The following is a 24,645-nucleotide window of genomic DNA, read 5'->3' on the forward strand; positions in this document are numbered from 1 at the left end:
TCAAAATTCAAATTTCAAAGTACAGTATCTACTGTATGTGTATCACTTTTGTATGTGTATCACTATCAAACCAAAAATCACTAAGTCAGGCATGCATGTACTCTATTAGCTTATATACTTATATATTATATACTTACTAATTTTTAGTAGTTACATTAGCATAGTTGCCATAGTGAGTTTAACTAGACAGGGATTTTGTAATGAGTGCAATTAACCAGGTGCACCACTTCCTGGCCCCTAATCCTTTATTAATTACAATATCATCAGTTCTCAGAAATATACTTAGCACATAGTAGGTACTTGTTTAATTAATTAAGCTTATTACAAAATAGACACTGAGGTACATGCTTCACATGCATATTTTGAAAGTCATCTGCATATATTACACACTCATTTTCCTTTAAAAATTAAATCAAACAGAAGTAGTTGTCACCTCTCTAGTTGTTGAGTGAAAGCTGATAATAGTGTCAAAAATAATTGCGTTTTAGAACCTGAGAGAAGATTCAGTAGTGTGCCTGCCTTGCACAACTGAAGCTCTGGTTTAATCCCTGACACTACATGGGAACAGCAAAGAGAATTCTACAGATTGTGTAGTAGTGCCATGCTCTTTCTTTTTTTTCTCATCCTCTCTTTATAAATAATAATAAAAAATTTAAAAAGGGAAAATGCTCAGAGAGGCAGTACAGTAATAATAAACATGCCTGAGACCCTGCCATTTCTCTCTAGCATCATATATAAGAAAAGAGGCAGTCTATGTTTTAGACAGTAGCTGCTATGTGACATTCTAATTGGGAAATATCATAATGTACTGGGCTTCTCAGGGGTTGTAGAGTTCCACTTTAGAGTCATTGATACATTACACTGGAGATTTAGGTCCAGGAATTTTAGATAGCATCGGACACTTTCTTAGCAGAAGAGCCCAGGCTCTGATCCTGGTTGCTGGACTCAGTCATTATTGACAGAAAAAGAAGAGAAATTAGCAAATCATGAACTACTGGTAGATGTTTTTTCAAGTTTGAGGGATGTAAGTGGAAACTTGAATTGACCTTTGCTGGTTTTTACTACACAGATCATTAAGGTCCTAGATTCTGATAGCGACTGAATGATGACTCATTATCTTCATTTAGAAGAAGAGAATAATTATAACAGTGATGTGAATAATGCATAGCCTTAAGTATTGTCTACTGTCTCTCTCGGGGCTCTGTGATGTGAATGGCAGAGATAGGACCAGAAGCCCTGGCTTGATTCTCTGCATTCTCTCACTCTTCCATCGCCCCCACTGAGGGATAGATGGCACTCTCTGCTTTCCCTCCATTCTCTCCACCATAGGCTCATGGTGTGATGGGGCTGTGACTACGGAAGGATGACCTTGAGTTTGTAACTGTAGTGTTTAATATTTCACTCATGTGACCTTTAGTTCTAATAATACTCAAGAACATTATGGCTCCAGTTTCTATGTAATGAGTGTTTTAAGATTATTTTAGTATGGTATATTGCCAGCTGGAAACAAGTAATTGCTGCATTTGGTACATATATTGAAAAATATGTTTTAGAAAGTAGTATCAGTGCTTGTATCAGAATCAGTGCTTGTATCTATGTAGTAGTAACACTTATGATTTTAAGTTTCTACTTTTTAGCTTTTTCTTACAAGAACATATATTTGTTAATCTTTTTTATTCTTACAATGAGCAAGTCATTTTATTTTTACAATGAGAAGTATCCAGCAATTAGCAAATAAATATTTACAAATGAACTGCCCAATTCTTAAATTAATATGACATGACTGTGATCTCACAGTCCCTTTAGAGCTTAGGCATTTGTTCCAGCAGGGGAGTTAGAATCCCAGGATGGCTCTCCTACTGAGGCAAAAGAACATTTGCCAGGAGTAATCCCCATGGGTGTGGGGAAAATGGTTAGGTCTGGCTGTATCCCCAGATCCAGCAGTTGCCTGTGACTTTATTTTTTATTCTGAAATATGATATTTAGTCTAGGAAAATCACATATGACATCTTAAAGCCAAAACAGAATAGTCTCTGAATTTCTCCACAATTTCTAGTCATTTCTCATCTGACAGTGCAAAGAGCTTACATATTATTCTTACCTCAGTGGCAGAATGGAAGAAGAGAAAAAGGAATTATGAGTTGATAGACAAGAAACTAAACATGTTTCCACTCTTTTGACTATTTGTCAATAATTTTTTGACTGGATATTGTTGATGTTAAGCTCTATCTATATCCGTATCTATCTATATCTACATATATATGTATGAAATGTATATCTCTCTCTCTCTTTTTACCAGAACATTGCTTTGGTTTATGGTGGTACCAGGGAGTGAACCTAAATCTTTGTGGAGTCTCAGGCATGAAAGTCTTTCTGCCAGATCTGAGTTATGCTCTGCTCCCTCATAAATATAAAGAACTAAATAAAAGAAAATGTAAATATCAAAATAAGACTATATAAAGTTATTCTTTCAACCACTCTCACATGGAAATACCTCTTTAGACCAATAACAAGGAGAGCAGCCCCCCCCCAACCACAACCATACTGTTGTCCCTCCACTTACCTGGGTCTGTAGGACTGTCTCTTGTTCTTTCAGCACTTGGGCCTGAAGTTTCCATTCTGCTGCCTGGTTCAGCAACTGTAAGAAGAAAGAATGCATGGAAGAACTGGAAAAATGTCTTTTCAATTATGATTTTATTGTATTCTGTGTACACAACAACTTGTTGACTAGGTCCCTTAAGTAATTTTCTAGAACTTTGTACAAAAGTCTAAAGAAAGTAGAATAAAAGGCTGGAATTTCAACAGAAAATTAATGACTTTAATGGAAGGAAAAAGGAAAACAATCTCCAACTTAAGAATGTAGCAAACAACTTCTGGGCAAATTATAAAGTCTTTCCTATCCATCTAGTTCAGTCATCCTTTGCCCTCTACTTGAATACCCTTACAACATCCTACAGGAATTGTTGTGAGCAATTTCTCCTGTTATCAAATCCAAAGTTACTCTTCTAGATTGCTGTTTTCCACTCTAGCATGTAGCATAATTTTCTTTAAATTTTTTTTAATATTTATTTTCCCTTTTGTTGCCCTTGTTGTAGTTATTATTGTTGTTGTTATTGATGTTGTTGTTAGATAGGACAGAGAGAAATGGAGAGAGGAGGGGAAGACAGGGGGAGAGAAAGATAGACACCTGCAGGCTTGCTTCACCACCTGTGAAGCAACTCCCCTGCAGGTGGAGATCCTTATGCTGGCCCTTGCGCTTAACTTGCAGAGCTAACGCCAACTTCCCATATCATAATTTTCTAGGGACATGCTAGAACACAGGTTTCTTTCAGACAATTTGAAATTAAGAAAATTAAGAAATTTACAGTGTTATTCCAATTTGCATTTGTGGTAAATACCCCAAAAGGTTTGGATACTGGTTGTCATTTTTAAAAACTTTGGGTTAGAAATATGATTTATTATTTTTAAGTCCTACCCTTTTCAATGATGAAAAGAGAGAGAACAAAAATCACTCTACAATTTTTAAAATATTTATTTATTCACTTTTGTTGCCCTTATTGTTTTATTGTTGTAGTCATTATTGTTGCTATTGATGTCTTCGTTGTTGGATAGGACAGAGAGAAATGGAGAAAGGAGGGGAAGACAGAGAGGGGGGAGAGAAAGATAGACACCTGCAAACCTGCTATACCGCTTGTGAAGTGACTCTTCTGCAGGTGGGGAGCCGGGGGCTTGAACCAGGATCCTTACGCCAGTCCTTAAACTTTGCACCATTGGTGCTTAACCTGCTGTGCTACTGCCCGACTCCCATCACTCTACAATTTTTATGATGTTCTAATTCCTTGGTTTATTTCTATTGTTCTTCTTTTTTCTTCTGTCCCTCCCTCCATTCCTTCCTCCTTACCTCCCTCTTTCTCTTTCTTTTGACAATATTTCTCTGCTTTGAGCAGAATTTTTTCAGACAGAGAGAGAGAGAGAGAGAGAGATCTTACAACACCAGTGTTCTCCAGTGTGGTATGGGGTGGGATCAAACCTGGGTGGTGTGCATATTATGTCTCATATATTAGATAATAAAAGTGCTCAAACCCTGCAGGAAACATCTTACCTAAGAGTAATCAATATCTATTTTCCTGGATTTTGAATAGCAATAAAATCTTGTGTTTCTTACTATTAGAGCTAGGTATTAGGTTTAGTAATGTCATCTCTTTTGTAAGTCTTTAATTAATTTTTAAAAAGTTTTTTATAGTGATTTATAGCCAAAAGACTATCTTTTCTTTAAGAGCACATAGATTTCTTATGTGAAATTATCTAGTGTCTAACAGTTTATATTCTTCAAACTTCATTGCTACTTGGAAAACAAACCTATTTTTTAAATTTCTAATCTAAAAGAAATAAAGTGATATGGTCAGGCTTTAGATAACTGTATCATGATCAACTATTCAATGGTTAAATTTCAATAATATATCAATTGACCATGTCTTAAATCTCTTCCTCCTCAGCAATACACATTTCAAACCAGGCCCCTGGTATACAAATTTGAATATGATGTGTTTTCATAAAGATTGGGTTGGGAGACATGCATAGGAAGTACAGGTAACTGTTGGCATTGTGACAGCACATTTTTATGTTTTTGCATCAATTGAAACCTTAAATGAAGTTTTCATCTTTAAAAATATAAATTGCATATTATCTTTGAATTTCAATTCTCTCACTTGTAGAATGATCTATTTTTTTGGAGTGTTTGAGGTTAACATCCATAAAGTCTACCATGTGACAGGGAGTTGGAGGTTATACAGTCTCCTGTGCTAAATATGAATAGATATAGGCCTCAAGCTAGATTAATGTGGTAGACAGTCCATCATATTTATAGTTTCTTCATGTCTGGGAGTTATTCTATACCCTAATCCTACCTCCTAGTTTTGTTCTCAACTCTGACACAATCTTCCCAGAAAATATTTCTAGTCTATCTGCATGTTAACTATCAAGCTCAAGCAAAAATTACTAAAGACATGGGCTTTTAGGAACATACCTATAATGGACTACCTAACTTCCTTCCAGCCTAAGATTCTTATTCTCATTTGCTCTACTCCTAGTTTTTGGTTCCTGTTTATTAAAGATTTTGTCCTACTTTGTATCTTACTGCCTTTCAACCACCAAGCTACAGATGCTACTATAATTCCATCCTGACTTCCCTGAAAAGATGACCCTACCAATGTCTGGAACCTCTAGACCCTACTCCACTAGAGAAAGACAGAAACATGCTAGGGGTATAGATCAATCTGCTAATGCCCATGTCCATTGAAGTAGCAACTACATAAGCCGGAACTCCCACCTTCTGTACCTCAAAAAGAATTTCAGTCCATATTCTCAGAGAGATAAATGATAGGGGAAGATAACCATAGGGCTCTGAATCTTTATTCCAGCAGCACCTGAAGTGTTTGCTACCAGGAGCCTTGTTTTATTTTATTTTTTTGTAGTTATTGTTGTTGATGTCGTCATTGTTAGACTTGACAGAGAGAAATGGAGAGAGGAGGGGAAGACAGAGAAGGGGAGAGAAAGTTAGACACTTGTAGACCTGCTTCACTGCTTGTTAAGCGACTCCCCTACAGGTGGGGAGCCGGGGGCTTGATCCGGGATTCTTACCCTGGTCCTTGCCCTTTGTGCCATGTGCACTTAACCCACTCCACTACTGCCGGACTCCCAGGAGCCTTGCTTTTATACCATTAGTGAAAAGGAGCTGAATCTGGAAAAGACCAGAGGAAGTCAGGCACTGTTTCTTCTACCTGAGAGAGGAGAGAGAGAGAGAGATAGAGAGAAAGAGACCCAGAAGTAGTGATAGATGTAGGTATGACTTAGAAAGGAAATGAAGGCAGGGCTGTAGAAAAAAAGGGACAAAAATATATAGATAAATAATTGTAAAATCACCCCATATTTGTGAACTTGGGAGAACTACTGCAGTTTCCAGTGTAGGAGGATGGAGACAGAACTCTGGTGGTGGGGACAGTATGGAATTACATCTCAATTATCTTATAATTATATAAATTGATATTAAATCACTAATAAATTTTTTTTTTAAAGAACGTGTCTCACTGTGACCATTTTCAGTTCAGAGCATCGACACTGAAAACAAAGCTTTTATCCATGTCCAGGTCTTTCTCTATTGCCACCTCCCTAACCCAAGCCATCCTCCTGCAGATTGCTAAAGTGGATTATTTTTTTTCCTATTTATAAAAAGGACACACTGACAAAAAACACAAGATAAGAGGGATACAACTCCACACAATTCCTACCACCAAAACTTCATATCCTATCACCTCTCCTGATAGCTTTCTTATTCTTTATCCCTCTGGGAGTGTGGACCCAGGGTCATTATGGGGTGCAGAAGGTGTAAAGTCTGGCTTCTGTAATTGCTTCCCCACTGAACATGGGAATTGGCAGGTCAATCCATACTCCCAGCCTGTCTCTCTCTTTCCCTGGTGGGGTAGGGCTCTGGAGAAGTTTGGCTCCAGGACACATTGGTGGGGTCATCTGCCTAGGGAAGTCCAGTTGGCATCATGTTAGCATCTGGAACTTGGTGGCTGAAAAAAGAGTTAACATATAAAGCCAAACAAATTATTGACTAATCATGAACCTAAAGGCTGGAATATTACAAGATTTGGGGGGTCTGTTTTGTAGATAGTCCTATGTTAGTTATATTCAAAAGAGCCCATGATGATACTAGTTTTTTTTTTCTTCCTGAGCCTGACATCTGATATGCAGATGGGTCCAAGTTATTGTTTGGGAAGATGATATCATGGCTGGAAAAAGAACCAGAAAGCTATATCAGGGAAGAGAGTAGTCCCCAAATATGGGAAAGGTGTATAAATATTGTTGACTGTCAACTCCATTGATTTGATCTGATCTGGGGCTTATATTCAGCTTAGGAGCCTATGTGACCTCTGCATCCTGGTAGACCTGAGCTCACATTCTGTGATCATGAGTACGTACAGTGGATTCTTAATTATCTTCTTGCTTTCTTAACCTTCTTCAGTTTATTTTCCTTTCAGGAATCAAATCTATCTTTTTTTGGGGGGTGTGTGTCTGGAGTCTTGGAAGCTTGACTACTCTACGTTCTCCTACAAATGGACCTTGAGACCTTGTTTGGAGATTCTAGCAGGGGAACTCAGCTACTCCTTGTATACCCTTCCTATACCAGAAGACCCAGTCCATCTCTATTTCAGGAAGGCCGTCCTCTTTGTCCGAGGGCGCAGATTCTGGAAGGACGCACATGAAGTGGTGAGGGAGGAAGGGGACACCCGCCTAGCCAGTCAGATCAGCCAAATCAACCTTGGTGATCAGTGTGCTGACAGATGTCGCAGCCAGATCACTCTCACATCCTCAAATCTATCTTTTAAGAAAAGAAAACTGATTATATCATTTCTTTTTTTAACACTGTTCAGCAGTTTCTGACTGTATCTAGAATAAAAGCCAAACCTCTTTTCAAGACTACAAAACCATCCTCTGTGGATTCTGTTTACCTCTCAAAGTTCATTTTGAACATTCCTCACTAGGTCAGCATGATCTTGCACCCTTAACTTATTCCTTTTTCTGGAAGATGTTAAGCTGGTTCAAGCCTTTGTTGCTGCTCAGGCACTCTGGTCAGAGAGACTCACTTCTTGATTCTTTTTCAGGACTGGAATCAACCATCCTCTCATTTGAAAGCCCTGCCTGGAAGCCCAGGTTAAATTAAGTTCAGTCATTCCTTGTTTTTCTAGTAACCCTTATTATGACCACAAATTATCCTTTTTTGTTCAGTTGTTTAAAGCCTGTCTCTTCCCAGTAGCCCTCTGTTTTCCATGCTGGGATATGGTGATTTTGTTCTTGTCCCAGTTGTGTCCCAACATCTGGGAATGTGCTTAGCATATTATAAACATTTGAAAAAGAGTTATTGAATTAATGAATATGTTTTGTAAAGATAAATAGTGTAGTGCCTCCTACAGACCGAGCAATTTGGTTTTCAGGGAAGCTCAGGCTCTTTCTCCACAAGCTAGTGCTCTGTCTGACTTGTTATTATGATAACCACTTGCCCAGAGGCTCTCTGACTCCAGGTAGAAGTTGACTACATGATAATTACATATTCCTTTTCACGTGCGTGTCGCTCCTCCGTTTCCTTCATCATTTCTTGAGCCTGTTCAAGTTTTGCATCCACCAGTTTCTGCTGCAGCTCTCTGTGCTTAAATATTTTATCCAGATGCTAAGGGAAAAAAGGCCACAGATCAGGCTTGACTTACTGTTGGTGCTAAAAATGTAAAATAAAAAAATGTAATATTCAAATAAATACACACCTTTCAAATTTAAGGTTAAAATAGAAGTAATAAATGAATAATCATTACTTATAATATGTGTATATATATACAATTTTGTCATGTGTAGCACTCTACATAAGATAAATACTTTGAATATGGGATTTATAAGAGCTGGTGAAGTCCTCACATTTTATACGACACAAAGACAGCTTCAAAATATAGCTGTGTCAATTGTTCACTAGTGTTAGTGTATAGTTATTTATTTAATTTCACTAACTTTGGTAACTTTGAGATAATAAGCTAGTTATTACAGTAGATTACACAAATAATGATGTATATTACAAGTACTATTCTATGATCATTCAGTATTTGGGGCCTCTATGAATACAAATCCAGTTTTAATGACAATATTAATACTATCATGATGAATTCTCTTCCACTTTCTCGCCTCAAGGATGAAGAAGCTCTGTGGTACTATTGTGTTTCCTAGGTCTAGGACTGAGGCGGAGACCCTGACTACAACTTTGCTGATCAGGTGTCTATAATAAATCAAATCAAGTGGCAACTGGAAGTGATTTGATATGAAAACATGCAACTGCTTCTACCACATTATTTGGCCTTTCATCTCTTGGGGAAGAGAAGCACCTGATTTTGCCTTAGTGTGGAGAAGTTCTTGGCATTAGGAGGTCCTATTGGCAAGAGGACATGTGGGGTTCTACAGAATCAATCCCAGAAATATCTAATAATTATATCAGTCATTTCCATCATGAAATCTCTGTGGAGAGTATGGGTGTTTTCATTTTCCCTTTGTTTTAGCCTGATTTGATCTTCACAATGTGATAAAATGATAGCATGCACCCGCCTGCAGAGAAGACACTTCATGATTGGTGAAGCAATGCAGCAGGTGTCTATCTAACCCTCTCCCTCTCTACCTACTCCTTTCCTCTCAATTTCTCAGTCTTAACAAATAAAACAGAAAAAAAGGATGTTAAATGTGGTGGATTCACCAAGCCTTAGTGATCACCCTCGTGGCAATAAATAAAATAAAATAAAATAAAATAAAATAAAATAAAATAAAATAGTGATATTATGTCTCTTAGGACAAAGTGGATTGAACCAAATGGTTTAATCCATATGGAATCTAGATAACTGAAATACATGAATTTGTGAACACACACACACACACATACACACACACACACACACACACACCACTGTAAATCCAAAAGTAAACTGTCTCAAAGACTGTTGAGAACTGTGGTTGCTACTATTGGGAGGGTGGGAGCATAAAACTTTGGTGGTGGTGTGGTTACCCTGTAATCTTATAATCTTGTAAACCACTAGTAGTCATAAATTTTAAAAAGTGGTTTTAAAATAAGAACAAAATCCTGAGGAGCATATAGGATCTTAAAAACATCTAAAGTATTGAAATATAATTTTGGAATAATAAAAGATTCTTAGAGTTTTTCTCATGTAAATCATTAAAGGCAAAATTCTTCTTCTAACATTTGTGAAAACTCTTTCCCACCTATAAAATATATTATTACCTAAGGTGTAAGGTTGCTGAAATGATTCAATGGCATATTGTGTGAAATACTTAGTATATTTTTAGGACAAACTAGGCACCAAATAAACATAGCATTATAACTCTTATTACATTAAATTCTATCACTAGCTACAGGTTAGCTAGAACACAGACCTTAAGGGGCCAGGTGGTGGCATACCTGGTTGAGCGCACATGCTACAATGTATAAGGACCCAGGTTTGAGCCCCGGGTCCCCACTTGCAGAGGGAAAGCTTTGAGAGTGGTTAAGCAGGACTGCAGGTGTCTCTCTATCTCTCCCTCTCTATCTCCCCTTCCCCTCCTGATTTCTGGCTGTCTTTATCCAATAAATAAAGATAACTTTTTAAAAAACTTTAAAAAATAAATACAGATCTTAATTTGAAAAAATATAGGGGGTGGGGCGGTGCCACATGTAATATGAATCGAATATACCCCAGTTCGAATCCCTGGCTCCCCACCTGCAATGGGAGGTCTCTTCACAAGCGGTGAAGGAGGGCTGCAGGTGTCTGTCTTTCTCTCTCCCTTTCTACCTTCCCCACCCCAATTTCTCTCTGTCCTATTGAAAAAAAAAATGGCCACAGGAGTGGTGGATTCATAGTGCAGGCACCAAGTCCCAGTGATAACCCTGGAGGCAAGAAAAAAAAATGTGATTCTCCAGAAGTGTGGAGATACTTTCTGACTTATAGAGAGGGTTTTTTTTTTAAGGCTGATAAATACTGTTTACAAAGATAACTATGTTCACAGTTCATCAATTTCTATTTATTGCCTTTGTTTTGTAGTGATTCCAGTATGGAAGAAATATCAGATGGCTTTCAACCAGGCATTTTACAATGATCATCTCTTTTTATTTGGGGTTGTAAAAGAGAACCAAGGCTAAATATTAATCCATGAAAAAGGTTGGCCATAATTTTCTTAATGACCTGCTTCTTCACCTTCACAACCCAAATCTGGATCTATAAACAGGCCTCTAAGTTATTTGATGTAGTTCTCACCTCCTCTCTGAGTTCATACTGATCAATGATACTTTTCAGTTTCTCTGCGAGCTCTGAGTTCTCCTGACACAGCTTCATGTTTCTCTCACTTTGCTGTTCAATCTGGGCCTGGATATCAGTTAGGGTACTTTGGAAATGACTTGTGATCTCCTTTCTTTTCTCTTCTTCTTCTCGAGCCCGCTGCAGGGTTTCTTCCTTTGAATTCAAAGCAAAATATTTTATTATACAGGTTTATGTGCATGCTGGGCTTATAGGACTCAGGACTAGGTCAATAAAAGATGGGTGTGTACGATAAATAGTATTTTTATCCCCTCAGTTCTCTAGAGCTAATACTGCTCAGCTCCAAAATAAATGTCTGAGCAATAATTTCAGCTGTGTCTACAGTCATTCAGAACAGGTGCAGAGAGGGCCTTGAATTTGATAGCTGATGATGAACTGGCTTATTTTAGAGATGATGGGTTTCCTGTTGAATGAATAAACTGCAGCAATTTCTAACAAATATGCAGTCATATGTTTCTGATCTGTTGACTGTGGCCTAGAAGGAAAAAAAACCTAATTTATTGATTGAGAAAATAGGTTATGTGCACTTTTCACTTGGTATAGAAAGAACAATAGATCTCTGTTCATCTACAAAAATTATTACACATTGACTTCATAATTATATTACCTAATTTTTATAAATACAAGTGATCACAATATATGATTTTTCACAATAAGAAAAACTCTCATTAAACACATAAAAAAGCAAACTAAGAAAGCTATAGATCAATCACTGCAATGCAAGAATGTAAGAGGAAATCTTTGCAAATAAGATAGAACTTCTATTTCTGAAAGAATAATAATTTTACATGTTACTTGGGGTAACCGAAATTATCAATATAAAACTTGAGGCTGAAAGTAATATAAGGCTTCAAATCTTATTTTAACTACAAAATTAAATATCTATATTTTTCTTCTACTTTGTTAACCTTCAAGAATTGGAAATTAACTTTTCCATCATTTCTATTCTCTTTTATTCTAAATCAAAGCTCTCCCTTCAGTCCTAACTGCTAGCAGTGTTTCTAAACTTCCTCCATATATATATATATATATATATATATTGAGAATTGTTTGCTGTGTGATTATTCCTTTCATTCTTTTAGAAGGAAAGGATTTAATCTTGCTACATCATAGCAAAGATAGAGACATTGCTGACAAGTGATACAGACATTTTAGGATTCATTTCAGTTCTGATTGATTGTTATTATGAAAGATTGTTTCATAGTTGGCAAGGATAATTATACCACATATAGTGGCCTATCACAATCAAATTATGTAACGAGATTTTGTAAGAGAAATAGACTTAAAAAGAAGTAATTGTGCAAATGTTTATTAAAATAGTAGAATAAGGGGTTTCCCGGAAGATGGCGGACTGAGAAGCTGCTAGTGGCTGAGCTCTGACCACATCTCCTAGAAACGGTAAGATTTTCTGCCTTTAGCAGGCAAGCCAATAAGGGGTCCTAGCGGTAACACCAAGGGGGTGACTATAACTTAATTTGGGTTAAGAATTAGAGTAGGGAAAAAAGGGGGGAAAAAAAAAGGGAAAAAAATTTTTTTTCTTCCTTTTAATTTTCAAGCATACCTCCTTCTCAGCCCCCCCCCCCCCACTAACCAGTCCTTTCCTTTACCAAATTCCTGTTCCACCAGGGAGTATCATTAATTCTAAGTCTATACCCTTCTGAAAACTCTGGCCTTTTTTCTTTCTAAGTAGCCAACCCCCCCACCTCACCCCGCATAGCTAATTAAATAATTAAAAATAAATACATTTAAAAAAACCCTTTCCTTTCACTGCCCTTTTATGACTGTTCTTTTTCTTCTTCTTTTTTTCTCTCTCTCTTTCTTCTTTTTTTTTTATCTTTTTCTCATTCTTGTCATCCCTTCTTCCTTAATCCTACAGCTTCCAAAGTCACAGCCCCCAGCCCCCACACTAACAAACAGTGTGCTTTTTTGAATTCACTGATACACATTTGGGAATTTCCTTTCACTGCTCTTTAATTACAGCTCTTTTTCTTATCTTTTCCCTTTTCTCTCTCTTGTCTCTCTCTCTCTCTCTCTCTTTTTTTTAATCTTGTCATACACCTCTTCCTTCTTCTTTGCCTTTCTGAATTTGTGAATTATTTTGGGAAGAAATCTGACTCAGAGTGGACTCTCTATGTGTGTATCTCTGCTCTAGTTCCCTTTGCCCTCTTGTTACCCGTAGAATATACAGTGGATAGTAGATTTGCATAACTGTCTATTCTTGCTATCCTTTCTTTCTTTTCTCTTTCTTCACTGGGATTTGGTTACTATTTTTTCACGGACTGGAAAAATAGTTTGGCTAACTGGTAACGATTAAACTACTTCAAAACTTGCTTCAGTTGCTACTGTAAGTCTTGAGGTTGGTGAGTGCAATTGTCATAAAAGTATTTAGTACAGTGTTACTTGTACTCAAGATACAACAACTGAGGAACAACAGAGCATAAAAAAAAAGAAACACATAAAACAAAAAAATGGGTAGATTAAAAACAAATAAAACTGCTACTCCAATGAATGAAGACAAGAGCCCAGAAGAAACTACAAATCAGCCAGAAGTAACCATAGATAAGAAAAGTATGCAAGCAATAATAAAATTATTAATCACAGAAATGAAAACAACATTGGAGGAAAGGAATGGCAGTACAAGGAAACAACAGTTGAGACCCCCAAGGAAAATACTGATTATCTTGAGGCAGTTAGAGAACTGAAAGCTGAAATAGCTGTAATAAAGAAAGAAGCTGAGGCAAGGGAAAGCAGACTAACAGAAGCATTAAACAGAATTAGTCAGACAGAGGATGAGCTAGAGAAAACGAAGAAAGAGGTGAAAGAGCTTAAAAAGAGATTGAGAGACACTGAAAACAACAACAGAGACATATGGGATGATCTCAAAAGAAGTCACATTCGTATAATTGGCCTGCCAGAGGAAGAAAGAGAGGAAGGGGAAGGAAACATTCTAGAGGAAATAATAGAAGAAAACTTCCCAGACCTGAATAACAGAAAGGACATCAAGATTCAAGAGGCCCAGAGAGTACCAAAGAGAATCAACCCAGACCTGAAGACACCAAGACACATCATAGTCACAATGAGAAGAAGTAAGGATAAAGAAAGGATCCTAAAGGCTGCAAGAGAGAAACAAAAAGTCAATTATAAGGGAAAACCCATAAGATTAACTGCAGACTTCTCCACTCAAACTCTAAAAGCCAGAAGGGAATGGCAAGATATCTATCAAGCCCTGAATGAAAAAGGGTTTCAGCCAAGGATAATATATCCTGCTAGACTTTCATTCAAACTAGATGGAAGGATCAAAACCTTCTTATATAAACAACAGTTAAAGGAGGACACCATCACCAAGCCGGCCCTGAAAGAGGTTCTAAAAGACCTCTTATAAACAAGAACATCACTATAATACTGGCAATATATCAGAACAAACAAAAATTTTTTTTGAACAATGGCACTACAATACATTAAATCCATAATATCAATAAATATCAATGGCTTAAACTCACCCATCAAAAGGCACAGGGTGGGGTGATGGATCAGAAAACATAACCCAACCATATGCTGCTTGCAAGAATCCCATCTGTCACAACAAGGTAAACACAGACTTAAAGTGAAAGCATGGAAAACTATCATACAGGCTAACGGACCACAAAAAAGGGCAGGAACAGCCATTCTCATCTCAGACACGATAGATTTTAAATTAAATAAAGTAATAAAAGATAGGCAAGGACACTACATAATGATTAGAGGATCAATCAGCCAAGAAGACTTAACAATTATTAACATCTATGCACCCAATGAGGGACCATCTAAATAGGTCAAGCACTTACTGAAAGAATTTCAAAAATACATCAATAGTAATACAATAATAGTGGGAGACTTCAATACCCCACTCTCACACTTAGACAAATCAACAAAACAGAGAACCAATAAAGATACAAGAGAATTGAATGAAGAGATTGACAGAATAGACCTCTTGGACATTTTCAGACTCTTCCACCCCCCAAAATTGGAATACACCTTCTTTTCAAATCCACATAACACATACTCAAGGATAGGCCACATGTTAGGCCACAAAGACAGCATCAATAAAATCAAGAGCATCGAAATCATCCCAAGTATCTTCTCAGACCACAGTGGAGTAAAACTAACATTTAACAACAAACAGAAAATTATTAAAAGTCACAGAATTTGGTAACTAAACAACATACTCCTTAAGAACCACTGGGGCAGAGACTCACTCAAGCAGGAAATTCAAATGTTCCTGGAAACTAATGAAAATGAAGACACAACCTATCAAAATATTTGGGACACAGCTAAATCAGTACTGAGAGGGAAACTTATAGCCATACAATCACATATTAAACACCAAGAAGAAGCTCAAATGAAGGACCTTACTGCACACCTCAAGGACTTAGAGGAAGAGGAACAAAGGAACCCTAAAGCAACCAGAAGGACAGAAATCACTAAAGTTAGAGCAGAAATAAACAACATCGAAAATAAAAGAACCATACAAAAGATCAATGAAGCCAAATGTTGGTTCTTTGAAAGATTAAACAAAATTGACAAACCCCTAACCAGACTCACCAAACAAAAAAGAGAGCAGACTCAAATTAATAGAATTGTAAACGATGGAGGAGATATCACAACTGACACCACAGAAATCCAGAGAATCCTGCGAAACTTCTATAAAGAACTATATGCCACCAAGCTAGAGAATCTGGAAGAAATGGAACAATTCCTAGAAACATATGCCCTTCCAAAACTGAACCAAGAAGAACTACAAAATCTAAATGCACCAATCACAGACAAAGAAATTGAAACCGTTATTAAGAATCTCCCCAACAACAAAAGTCCTGGACCAGATGGCTTCACAAACGAATTCTACAAAACTTTCAGGAAACAGTTAACACCCATACTTCTTAAGCCATTCCATAAGATTGAAGAAACAGGAATACTCCCTTCCACCTTCTATGAAGCCAACATGACCCTGATACCAAAAGCTGATAGGGACAGAACAAAAAAGGAAAACTACAGACCAATATCTCTGATGAACATAGATGCCAGAATATTAAACAAGATCTTGGCCAACCATATACAGCAACATATCAAAAAGATTGTTCATCACGACCAAGTGGGATTCATCCCAGGAATGCAAGGCTGGTTCAACATCCGTAAGTCAATCAATGTCATTCACCACATCAATAAAAGCAAAGCCAAAAACCACATGATTATCTCAATAGATGCAGAGAAAGCCTTTGACAAGATCCAACACCCATTCATGCTCAAAACTCTACAAAAAATGGGAATAGATGGGAAATTCCTCAAGATAGTGGAGTCTATATATAGCAAACCTACAGCCAACATCATACTCAATGGACAGAAGCTGAAAGCGTTCCCCCTCAGATCGGGCACTAGACAGGGCTGTCCACTGTCACCGTTACTCTTCAATATAGTATTGGAAGTTCTTGCCATAGCAATCAGGAAAGAGAAAGAAATCAAAGGAATACAGATTGGAAGGGAAGAAGTCAAGCTCTCACTACTTGCAGATGATATGATAGTATACATAGAAAGACCTAAAGAATCCAGCAGAAAATTACTGGAAGTTATTAGGCAATATAGCAAGGTATCAGGCTACAAAATCAATGTACAAAAATCAGTGGCATTTCTTTATGCAAACACTAAATCTGAAGAAGAAGACATCCAGAAATCACTCCCATTTACTGTTTCAGCAAAATCAATCAAATACCTATGAATAAAGTTGACCAAAGAAGTGAAAGACTTGTATGCTGAAAACTATGAGTCGCTACTCAAGGAAATAGAAACTGATATCAAGAAATGGAAAGATACCCCATGCTCATGGATTAGAAGAATAAATATCATCAAAATGAATATTCTCCCCAGAGCCATATACAAATTTAATGCAATATCCATCAAAGTTCCACCAAGCTTCTTTAAGAGAATAGAACAAACACTACAATCATTTATCTGGAATTTGAAAACACCTAGAATTGCCAAAACCATCTTGAGGAAAAGAAACAGAAATGGAGGCATCATTCTCCCAGACCTTATAAAGCCATCATCATCAAAACAGCATGGTACTGGAACAAAAATAGGCACACAGACCAGTGGAACAGAATTGAAAGCCCAGAAATAAATCCCCACACCTATGGACATCTAATCTTTGATAAGGGGGCCCAAAGCATTAAATGGAAGAAGGAGGCTCTCTTCAATAAATACTGCTGGGAAAACTGGGTTGTAACATGCAGAAGAATGAAATTGAACTACTTTATCTCACCAGAAACAAAAATCAACTCCAAATGGATCAAAGACCTAGATGTCAGACCAGAAACAATCAAATACTTAGAGGAAAACATTGGTAAAACACTTTCCCACCTACACCTCATGGACATCTTTGATGAATCAAACCCAATTGCAAGGAAGACTAAAGCAAAAACAAACCAATGGGACTACATCAAATTGAAAAGCTTCTGCACATCCAAAGAAACTATTAAACAAACAGAGAGACCCCTCACAGAATGGGAGAAGATCTTCACATGCCAGACATCAGACAAAAAACTAATCACCAAAATATATAAAGAGCTCAGCAAACTTAGCCACAAAAAAGCAAATGACCCCATCCAAAAATGGGCAGAGGAAATGAAAAAAACATTCACCACAGAGGACATCCAAAAGGCTAACAAACATATGAAAAACTGCTCTAGGTCACTGATTGTCACAGAAATGCAAATTAAGACAACACTAAGATACCACCTCACTCCTGTAAGAATGGCATACATCAAAAAGGACAGCAGCAACAAATGCTGGAGAGGATGTGGGGACAGAGGAACCCTTTTACATTGCTGGTGGGAATGTAAATTGGTCCAGCCTTTGTGGAGAGGAGTCTGGAAAACTCTCAGAAGGCTAGACATGGACCTTCCATATGACCCAATAATTCCTCTCCTGGGGTTATACCCCAAGGACTCCATAACATCCAACCAAAAAGAGGTGTGTACTCCTATGTTCATAGCAGCACAATTCATAATAGCTAAAACCTGGAAGCAACCCAGGTGCCCAACAACAGATGAGTGGCTGAGAAAGCTGTGGTATATATACACAATGGAATACTATGCAGCTATCAAGAACAATGAACCCACCTTCTCTGACCCATCTTGGACAGAGCTAGAAGGAATTATGTTAAGTGAACTAAGTCAGAAAGATAAAGATGAGTATGGGATGATCCCACTCATCAACAGAAGCTGACTTAGAAGATCTGAAAGGGAAACTAAAAGCAGGACCTGATCAAATTGTAAGTAGGGCACCAAAGTAAAAACCCAGTGGTGAGGGGTAGACATGTAGCTTCCTGGGCCAGTGGGGGGTGGGAGAGGGCGGGAGGGATGGGTCACAGTCCTTTGGTGGTGGGAATGGTGTTTATGTACACTCCTAGCAAAATGTAGACATACAAATCAGTAGTTAATTAATATGAGAGGGGGAAATCAATTGTACGTCTCAAAGTTTCTCAAAAGACAAACTGAATCTTTTTAATATATAGGCTACGTATTTGATATGCGGACTCTCTCAAAGGCCTAGACCAAGTAGATTAGAAGCTTCCAATAGCACAGCTATATACAAGATACTGGGTACTGTACAGCAAACCATAACAAAGGGACTTTTCAAAGTTAACCCAATTAACAAATAATGTGATAATAATATTAACTATTGATTGTCTTTTTGAACTCTAAGACATAGGAACCTCACATCTTCACTATAGAGCCCCTACTTCCCCCAGTCCTGGCACCCTTGGATAGGGCCCATTTTCCCATATGCATCTCCCAATCCAAACCAAATAATATTGCATCCACCGATCACAACCTAACCAAAGCAACGATTGCCATCTCAACATGCTTCACCTCAGACTGTATCCAGAGACTTCACGTATGGAATGACAACCCTTCAGCTTCATTACTCGGGTGAGACCTTTCCTTTAATAGTACACTCTAATTTCATCTCAGGTAGTTCACTTTCTAACAAAGTCCCATAACCTAGATATACACCAGTTTCTGTGAGAGAGAGCTTATGTGCACACGTATCCATAAACTACTGCAAAATATATACCTGAAAGCAGGACTACACTAGAGTTTGCAGTGAGTACCTCCCTAACACTTCCTCTCCACTATTCCAAGCTTGGGATCCATGATTGCTCAACAAATTGTTTGGCTTCATATGTTAACTCTCTTTTCAATCACCAGGTTCCAGATGCCACCAGGATGCTGGCTAGGCTTCCCTGGATTGAAGACCCCACCAATGTGTCCTGGAGCTCAGCTTCCCCAGAGACACACCCTACTAGGGAAAGAGAGAGGCAGACTGGGGGTATGGACCGACCAGTCAATGCCCATGTTCAGCAGGGAAGCAATTACAGAAGCCAGACCTTCTACCTTCTGCAACCCTCAACGACCCTGGGTCCATGCTCCCAGAGGGATAGAGAATGGGAAAGCTACCATGGGAGGGGGTGGGTTATGGGGATTGGGTGGTGGGAATTATGTGGAGTTGTACCCCTCCTACCTTATGCTTTTGTTCACTAATCCTTTCTTAAATAAAAAATTTAAAAATAAAAAAAGAAAAAAAAAAGAAAATACAATGATTTATACAATAGACTTTTTTTTTGCCTGAGGCATCAGAGGCCCCAGGCCCAATCCTTGCACCACTATAATAAACCAGAGATAGATCTAAGTAGAAAATATTTGACTTAGTACTTCATCATTTGTTTGTTTGTTCTTTAGGTCTTTCTACTTGCTCGTTGCACGTATTTAGTCACTGAAGACTATTAAATACTTTTACTTTAAGGTACATATTTCTGCTTAACTTATGGATACATGTGCATATGTGCCCTATCTCATATCTAGGTTCTGTACCTCTGTTAGAAAGTGTGCTGCCCAAAATGGAATTAAGGAGTCCTATGAGCTAGGAAAGGTCTCACTAGAGTAATGAAGCTGGAAGGTTGACATCTCAGACTTGCTCTCTCTGGACACAGTGTGAAGCTGAGATCATGCCTTGTTTTGGTTGAGACTAGCAGATGTTGGTGTGGATGGTATGGATGAAGACAAGTGTGAAGAAAAGCAAAGACCCAGAGCTTTGAGGACTGGGAGAAATAAGGGTTTTATAAAGAATGAGGGAGAGTCCTGATGTTGTTCCTGATGGAGATGAGCAGAGGTGGTAGAGAGAAGAATCTGTTAGAGGTCTGTGTCCATTACATTTATGTGGGAATCCCAGAATTCAATGACTAAGGCCTCTGATAATGAGTTGGGCTGGTAGTGATCAAAAGGGCCATCATTAAAGTGTGCTGGTCTCTTGCCTTTATCCAGCTTTTGTATTCCTTACTTTATCTGACAAGGTTAGAGTTATTGTGATTGAGGGAAATGAAATAGGAGGTAGGTGAGGAGGATATGTAGGTCTTGTATGATACAGTAAATTCTTACCATAGGATTTTCAAAGTAAACTAAGTTTCCAAATAACTTGGTTATAATAATATTATCTATTGCCTTCTTAAACTCTAAGACTTCAAGGACCCTTCCTTATTTTATATAAAATTCGTGTTTATCCCAGTCTTGGAACTTCTGGGTCTTTGTTTGCTTTCCTTCATACGTTTATTCATCCATACCACTTGATACTGCATTTGATACTCCATTGTTACTGGTCATCTCTACTAAGAACAAAACAATAGACCCTCTGTGGGCCTCCATAGGACCTAGCCCTCAATGTGGATCAATAATGGTAGAGAATGTTTCATCTTCCTTCCTCCAACTGAGGAAGATGAGTCCTGAAATTGGGGCAGCTTGGAACATTCCTACTCATGACCACAGAATGTGAGCTCAGATCTTTTGAAATTCAGAGGTCACATAGGCTCCTAAGCTGAATATGGGCCCCAGATCAGATCAAATCGATGGGGCAGACAGTCAACAATATTTATATACCTTTCCTATATTTGGGAGCTACTCTCTTCCCTGATCCAGCTTTCAGGTCCTTTTTCAAGCCATGATATCATCTTCCCAAACAATAACTTGGACCCATCTGCATATCTGCATATCAGATGCCAGGCTCAGGAAAAAAAAACAAAAACTAGTATAGTGATGGGCCCTTTGGAATATAACTAAAATAGGCCTACTGGATCTCTACAAAATGGAGACCCTCAAAATCTTCATCTGAGGGGGTCGGGCGGTGGCGCAGTGGGTTAAGCGCATGTGGCGCAAAGCGCAGGGACGGCGTAAGGATCCCGGTTCCAGCCCCTGGCTCCCCACCTGCAGGGGAGTCGCTTCACAGGCGGTGAAGCAGGTCTGCAGGTGTCTATCTTTCGCTCCCCTTCTCTGTCTTCTCCTCCTCTCTCCATTTCTCTCTGTCCTATCCAACAACGAATTGCGTCAACAAGGGCAATAATAATAACCACAGTGAAGCTACAACAAGGGCAACAAAAGGGGGGAAAAAAATGGCCTCCAAGAGCAGTGGATTCGTGGTGCAGGCACCGAGCCCAGCAATAACCCTGGAGGAGGAAAAGGAAAAAATCTTCATCTGAACTATTCCAGCCTTTAGGTTCATGATTAGTCAACAATTTGTTTTATTTTATATGTTAACTCTTTTTCAGCCACCAGGTTCCAGATGCTAACATGATGCCAACCGGACTTCCCTAGGCAGATGACCCCACCAATGTGTCCTGGAGCTCAACTTCCCCAGAGCCCTGCCCCACCAGGGAAAGAGAGAGAGACACGCTGGGAGTATAGATCGACCTGCCAATGCCCATGTTCAGGGGAGGAAGCAATTACAGAAGCCAGACACTCCACCTTCTTAATGGCCCTGGGTCCACACTCCCAGAGGGATAAAGAGTAAGAAAGCTATCAGGGGAGGGGAAAGGATATGGAGTTCTGGTAGTGGGAATTGTATGGAGTTGTATGCCTTTTAACCATGGTTTTTATCTATATCTATCTATATCTATCTATCTATCTATATATATATACATATATATATAACTAAGGCCTTCCATATGTGAATGAAGCATGTGATTTTACTGCTGAACTACATACAATGTTGACCCCTTTAAGACTTTAATGTTGAAAGGACACATAAGTTTAATTCAAGTTTGTAGGATATTTTGAGTGCCTACACAGAATTTTATGATAGGAAGTATGTCAGGCTAAGCAGTCATGTTAACATCATATTTTAAGTGTTCTATGTCAATCACTGCAGATGACAAGCCTTGACCTTCAGCATTAATCCAGACAGACACAGGGAGAAGTTCATTGAAAGAATCATCACTTGATTCTCTTCTATTCCTGTACCTCCCACTATCCCAAGATCTCATAATAGCCTATCTGTTGGAAAGGGCCCATTGTCTGGGAAGTCCAAGCCATTATTTCCATGAGAGTCTGAGTGGGTTGACCCCAAGCCCCCTCCTTCTCAGGAAAGGTGGTAGGCAGGTCCTCCTGACCTCATGAACTTATGATGGATGGGTTTTTCCAGACAGGGTACCTTCCTGTACATGCTTCCCAAACCTCTTTGAACAAAGACCATGAATTACTGTGTATGGCCAACCTGAAACCCAAGCAAATATCCTGGCTTTTCTCAAACTGCTCCCTTCCCCCCATCCTGAGATGCTTGTAATTTATCCTTAGAGAAAACAGCCTAACTAGGCATTGTGAGCTCATGACCAGACCTTACAGGAAACTTTCCGGTCGTGATCAAATACTTGGTAGATTAAAATGTAACTATGTTTTGTGTGCGGATTAATGATTACTTCAACCTTCTTTCTGAAACCTTGGGTATATCTACTTGCTTGTATCCCTTAATAAACGAGTCATCCATGAGGCTTCTCGCAGAGCTGGCTGTGTGCTTCCTTCCTCTCCGCGCATGTCACTCTCATCACCAGGGCCCCCTTAGGACTCTCAGGGGCTGCCCTAGTCTCCCAGGATGGCCTGCACCTATCTACTACACCATTAACCGCACATCAGAATTTCAGTGTGCTTGCCATCTTCCAGACCCTAGTAAAAAAAAAAACAACAACTATACTGTACACATATTATGGCTTCTTTATAAAGACTAATTTTGTCATATCATTCTCTTTTACTTAATGACTATATTATTTGGCATTTTTTTAGGTTAATTTAGGAAGTTTAAGGACACTGCAAAATTTCTCATACTAATTAATGGTAATGGATTCTTCATTTTGTGTCATCATTACTTATGAAAGGCTTCACAGAAATCCTGTGGTTTTAGGGATTTTGTGTCATGTAAACAATAAGAGTAAGTAAGAAAACTGCAGTGCCTGTTCTCTTTTTTCTTCCCTGATCCATGGCATAGACTCACCAATGATTTTTAATCTCTATCTTAAAGTATCTCCTTTTAAGCATATGTAACTGTCTCACAGGAATATAGGATTTATTATTGCTTATCAAAAGCTTAAGGATTTTCAGCTGGAAAGGGATACTGGATATTATGTATCTGCAATATTATAGACAGCTCTGTATCTTGCTTCATTGAATGAAGCTCATGTAATCAAGTTAGTTACACTGCTAGAGGCTTTCATTGTAATTAATGAAACTCATGCAGAGTGAATGAAGTGATCAGTCTATTGTCTTTACATTGAGTAAGTCAGCAAAACCTGTGTGACCTTACTTATGTCACCCCCCCATTCCTTTTGCCTCCAGGGTTATCTCTGGGATTTGGTGACTACACTATGAATCCACTGCTCCTGGAGGTTGTTTTTTTCCTTTTTATTGTCCTTGTTTGTTGTTGTTATTATTGTTGCTGTTATTGCTGTTGTTGTTGTTGGATAGGACAGAGAGAAATCAAAAGGGCAGAGGAAGACAGAGAGAGAGAAAGATAGACACCTGCAGACCTGCTTCAGCGCCTGTGAAGCACTCCTCAGGTGGGGAGTCAGGGGCTCGAACCGGTATCTTTACACCAGTTCTTGCACTTCACCATGTATGTGCTTAACCTGCTGCACCACTGCCCAGTTCTTGTTTCCCCCCCCTTTTAACCACACTGTGAGGTTAGTATAACTCCCTTTTCATGGATAAGGAAGCAAGTAATGGAGGCAAAAAAATTTACTGAAACTTACAGATGAGCAAGTGCCAGTGTTAATATTTGAACCCAAGTTTCCTTGACTCTAAATAGTACATAATTTTTACCAGTAGCAGAAGCCTTTGACTATGCAGTACACAAGAAAATGGATCTCAGAATCATGGAGTTGCCTACCTTCAGAGTCTTGTTGTGTCTCTGCAGTTCTCGGCACAGACTTTCCAGTTTGCTTCGAGCAAGGATAGCTCTACTGTGTTCACTTTGCAACTGGTCCTTTTCTTTTTGGGTTTGTACCTGTTTCTTTTGCACAAGTTTTAACTTCTTTTGCTCTGTGCGATGTTCATCCAGCTGGGCATGGGGATGCAAACATGAACGAAAATGGCAAGAATCTCTGAGTTAGTAGAAAAGGAGCAAAAACAAATATAAAGGCCACTGTGAGAAAGGCCTAAAGATCACACTATTTTTTTCATGACATTTTTTGCTTTTGTGGCCCTTCCTCTGGAATCAAATGAATGTCACAAATGTTACTTTTGCAGTCCCTAGATGAGACTTTTTCAAGGATGATCTTGTAGGTAAAAATTTTAGAGTATAACACTTATGGACTTTTTTTTTCTGATATAATTATTATTGCTCTTCTTACTATAATTTGTATGGTGGCCTAGAAATACTTATTACTTTTTCCCCCATT

The 24,645-nt window shown here is 38.4% G+C and overlaps 1 protein-coding gene across 1 annotated transcript in view; it reads right to left on the reverse strand.

Annotated features, from left to right (window-relative positions):
- The window catches only part of LOC103121010 (beta-taxilin), a 32,685-nt gene extending 8,288 nt beyond the window's left edge, over positions 1 to 24,397 (reverse strand). Inside the window, exons 1-4 of the mRNA XM_060184635.1 lie at positions 24,135 to 24,397; positions 10,839 to 11,033; positions 8,111 to 8,230; positions 2,564 to 2,638 (exon numbers count right to left, since the gene is read on the reverse strand). Of these exons, the coding sequence (XP_060040618.1) occupies positions 2,564 to 2,638; positions 8,111 to 8,230; positions 10,839 to 10,916 (273 nt within the window). The 5' untranslated portion in view covers positions 10,917 to 11,033; positions 24,135 to 24,397. The remainder of the gene's footprint in view (positions 1 to 2,563; positions 2,639 to 8,110; positions 8,231 to 10,838; positions 11,034 to 24,134) is intronic.
- Between the last annotated feature and the right edge of the window lie 248 nt (positions 24,398 to 24,645).

The sequence above is a fragment of the Erinaceus europaeus genome, unplaced genomic scaffold, assembly GCF_950295315.1.
Source record: "Erinaceus europaeus unplaced genomic scaffold, mEriEur2.1 scaffold_636, whole genome shotgun sequence".
NCBI classification, from domain to species: domain Eukaryota; kingdom Metazoa; phylum Chordata; class Mammalia; order Eulipotyphla; family Erinaceidae; genus Erinaceus; species Erinaceus europaeus.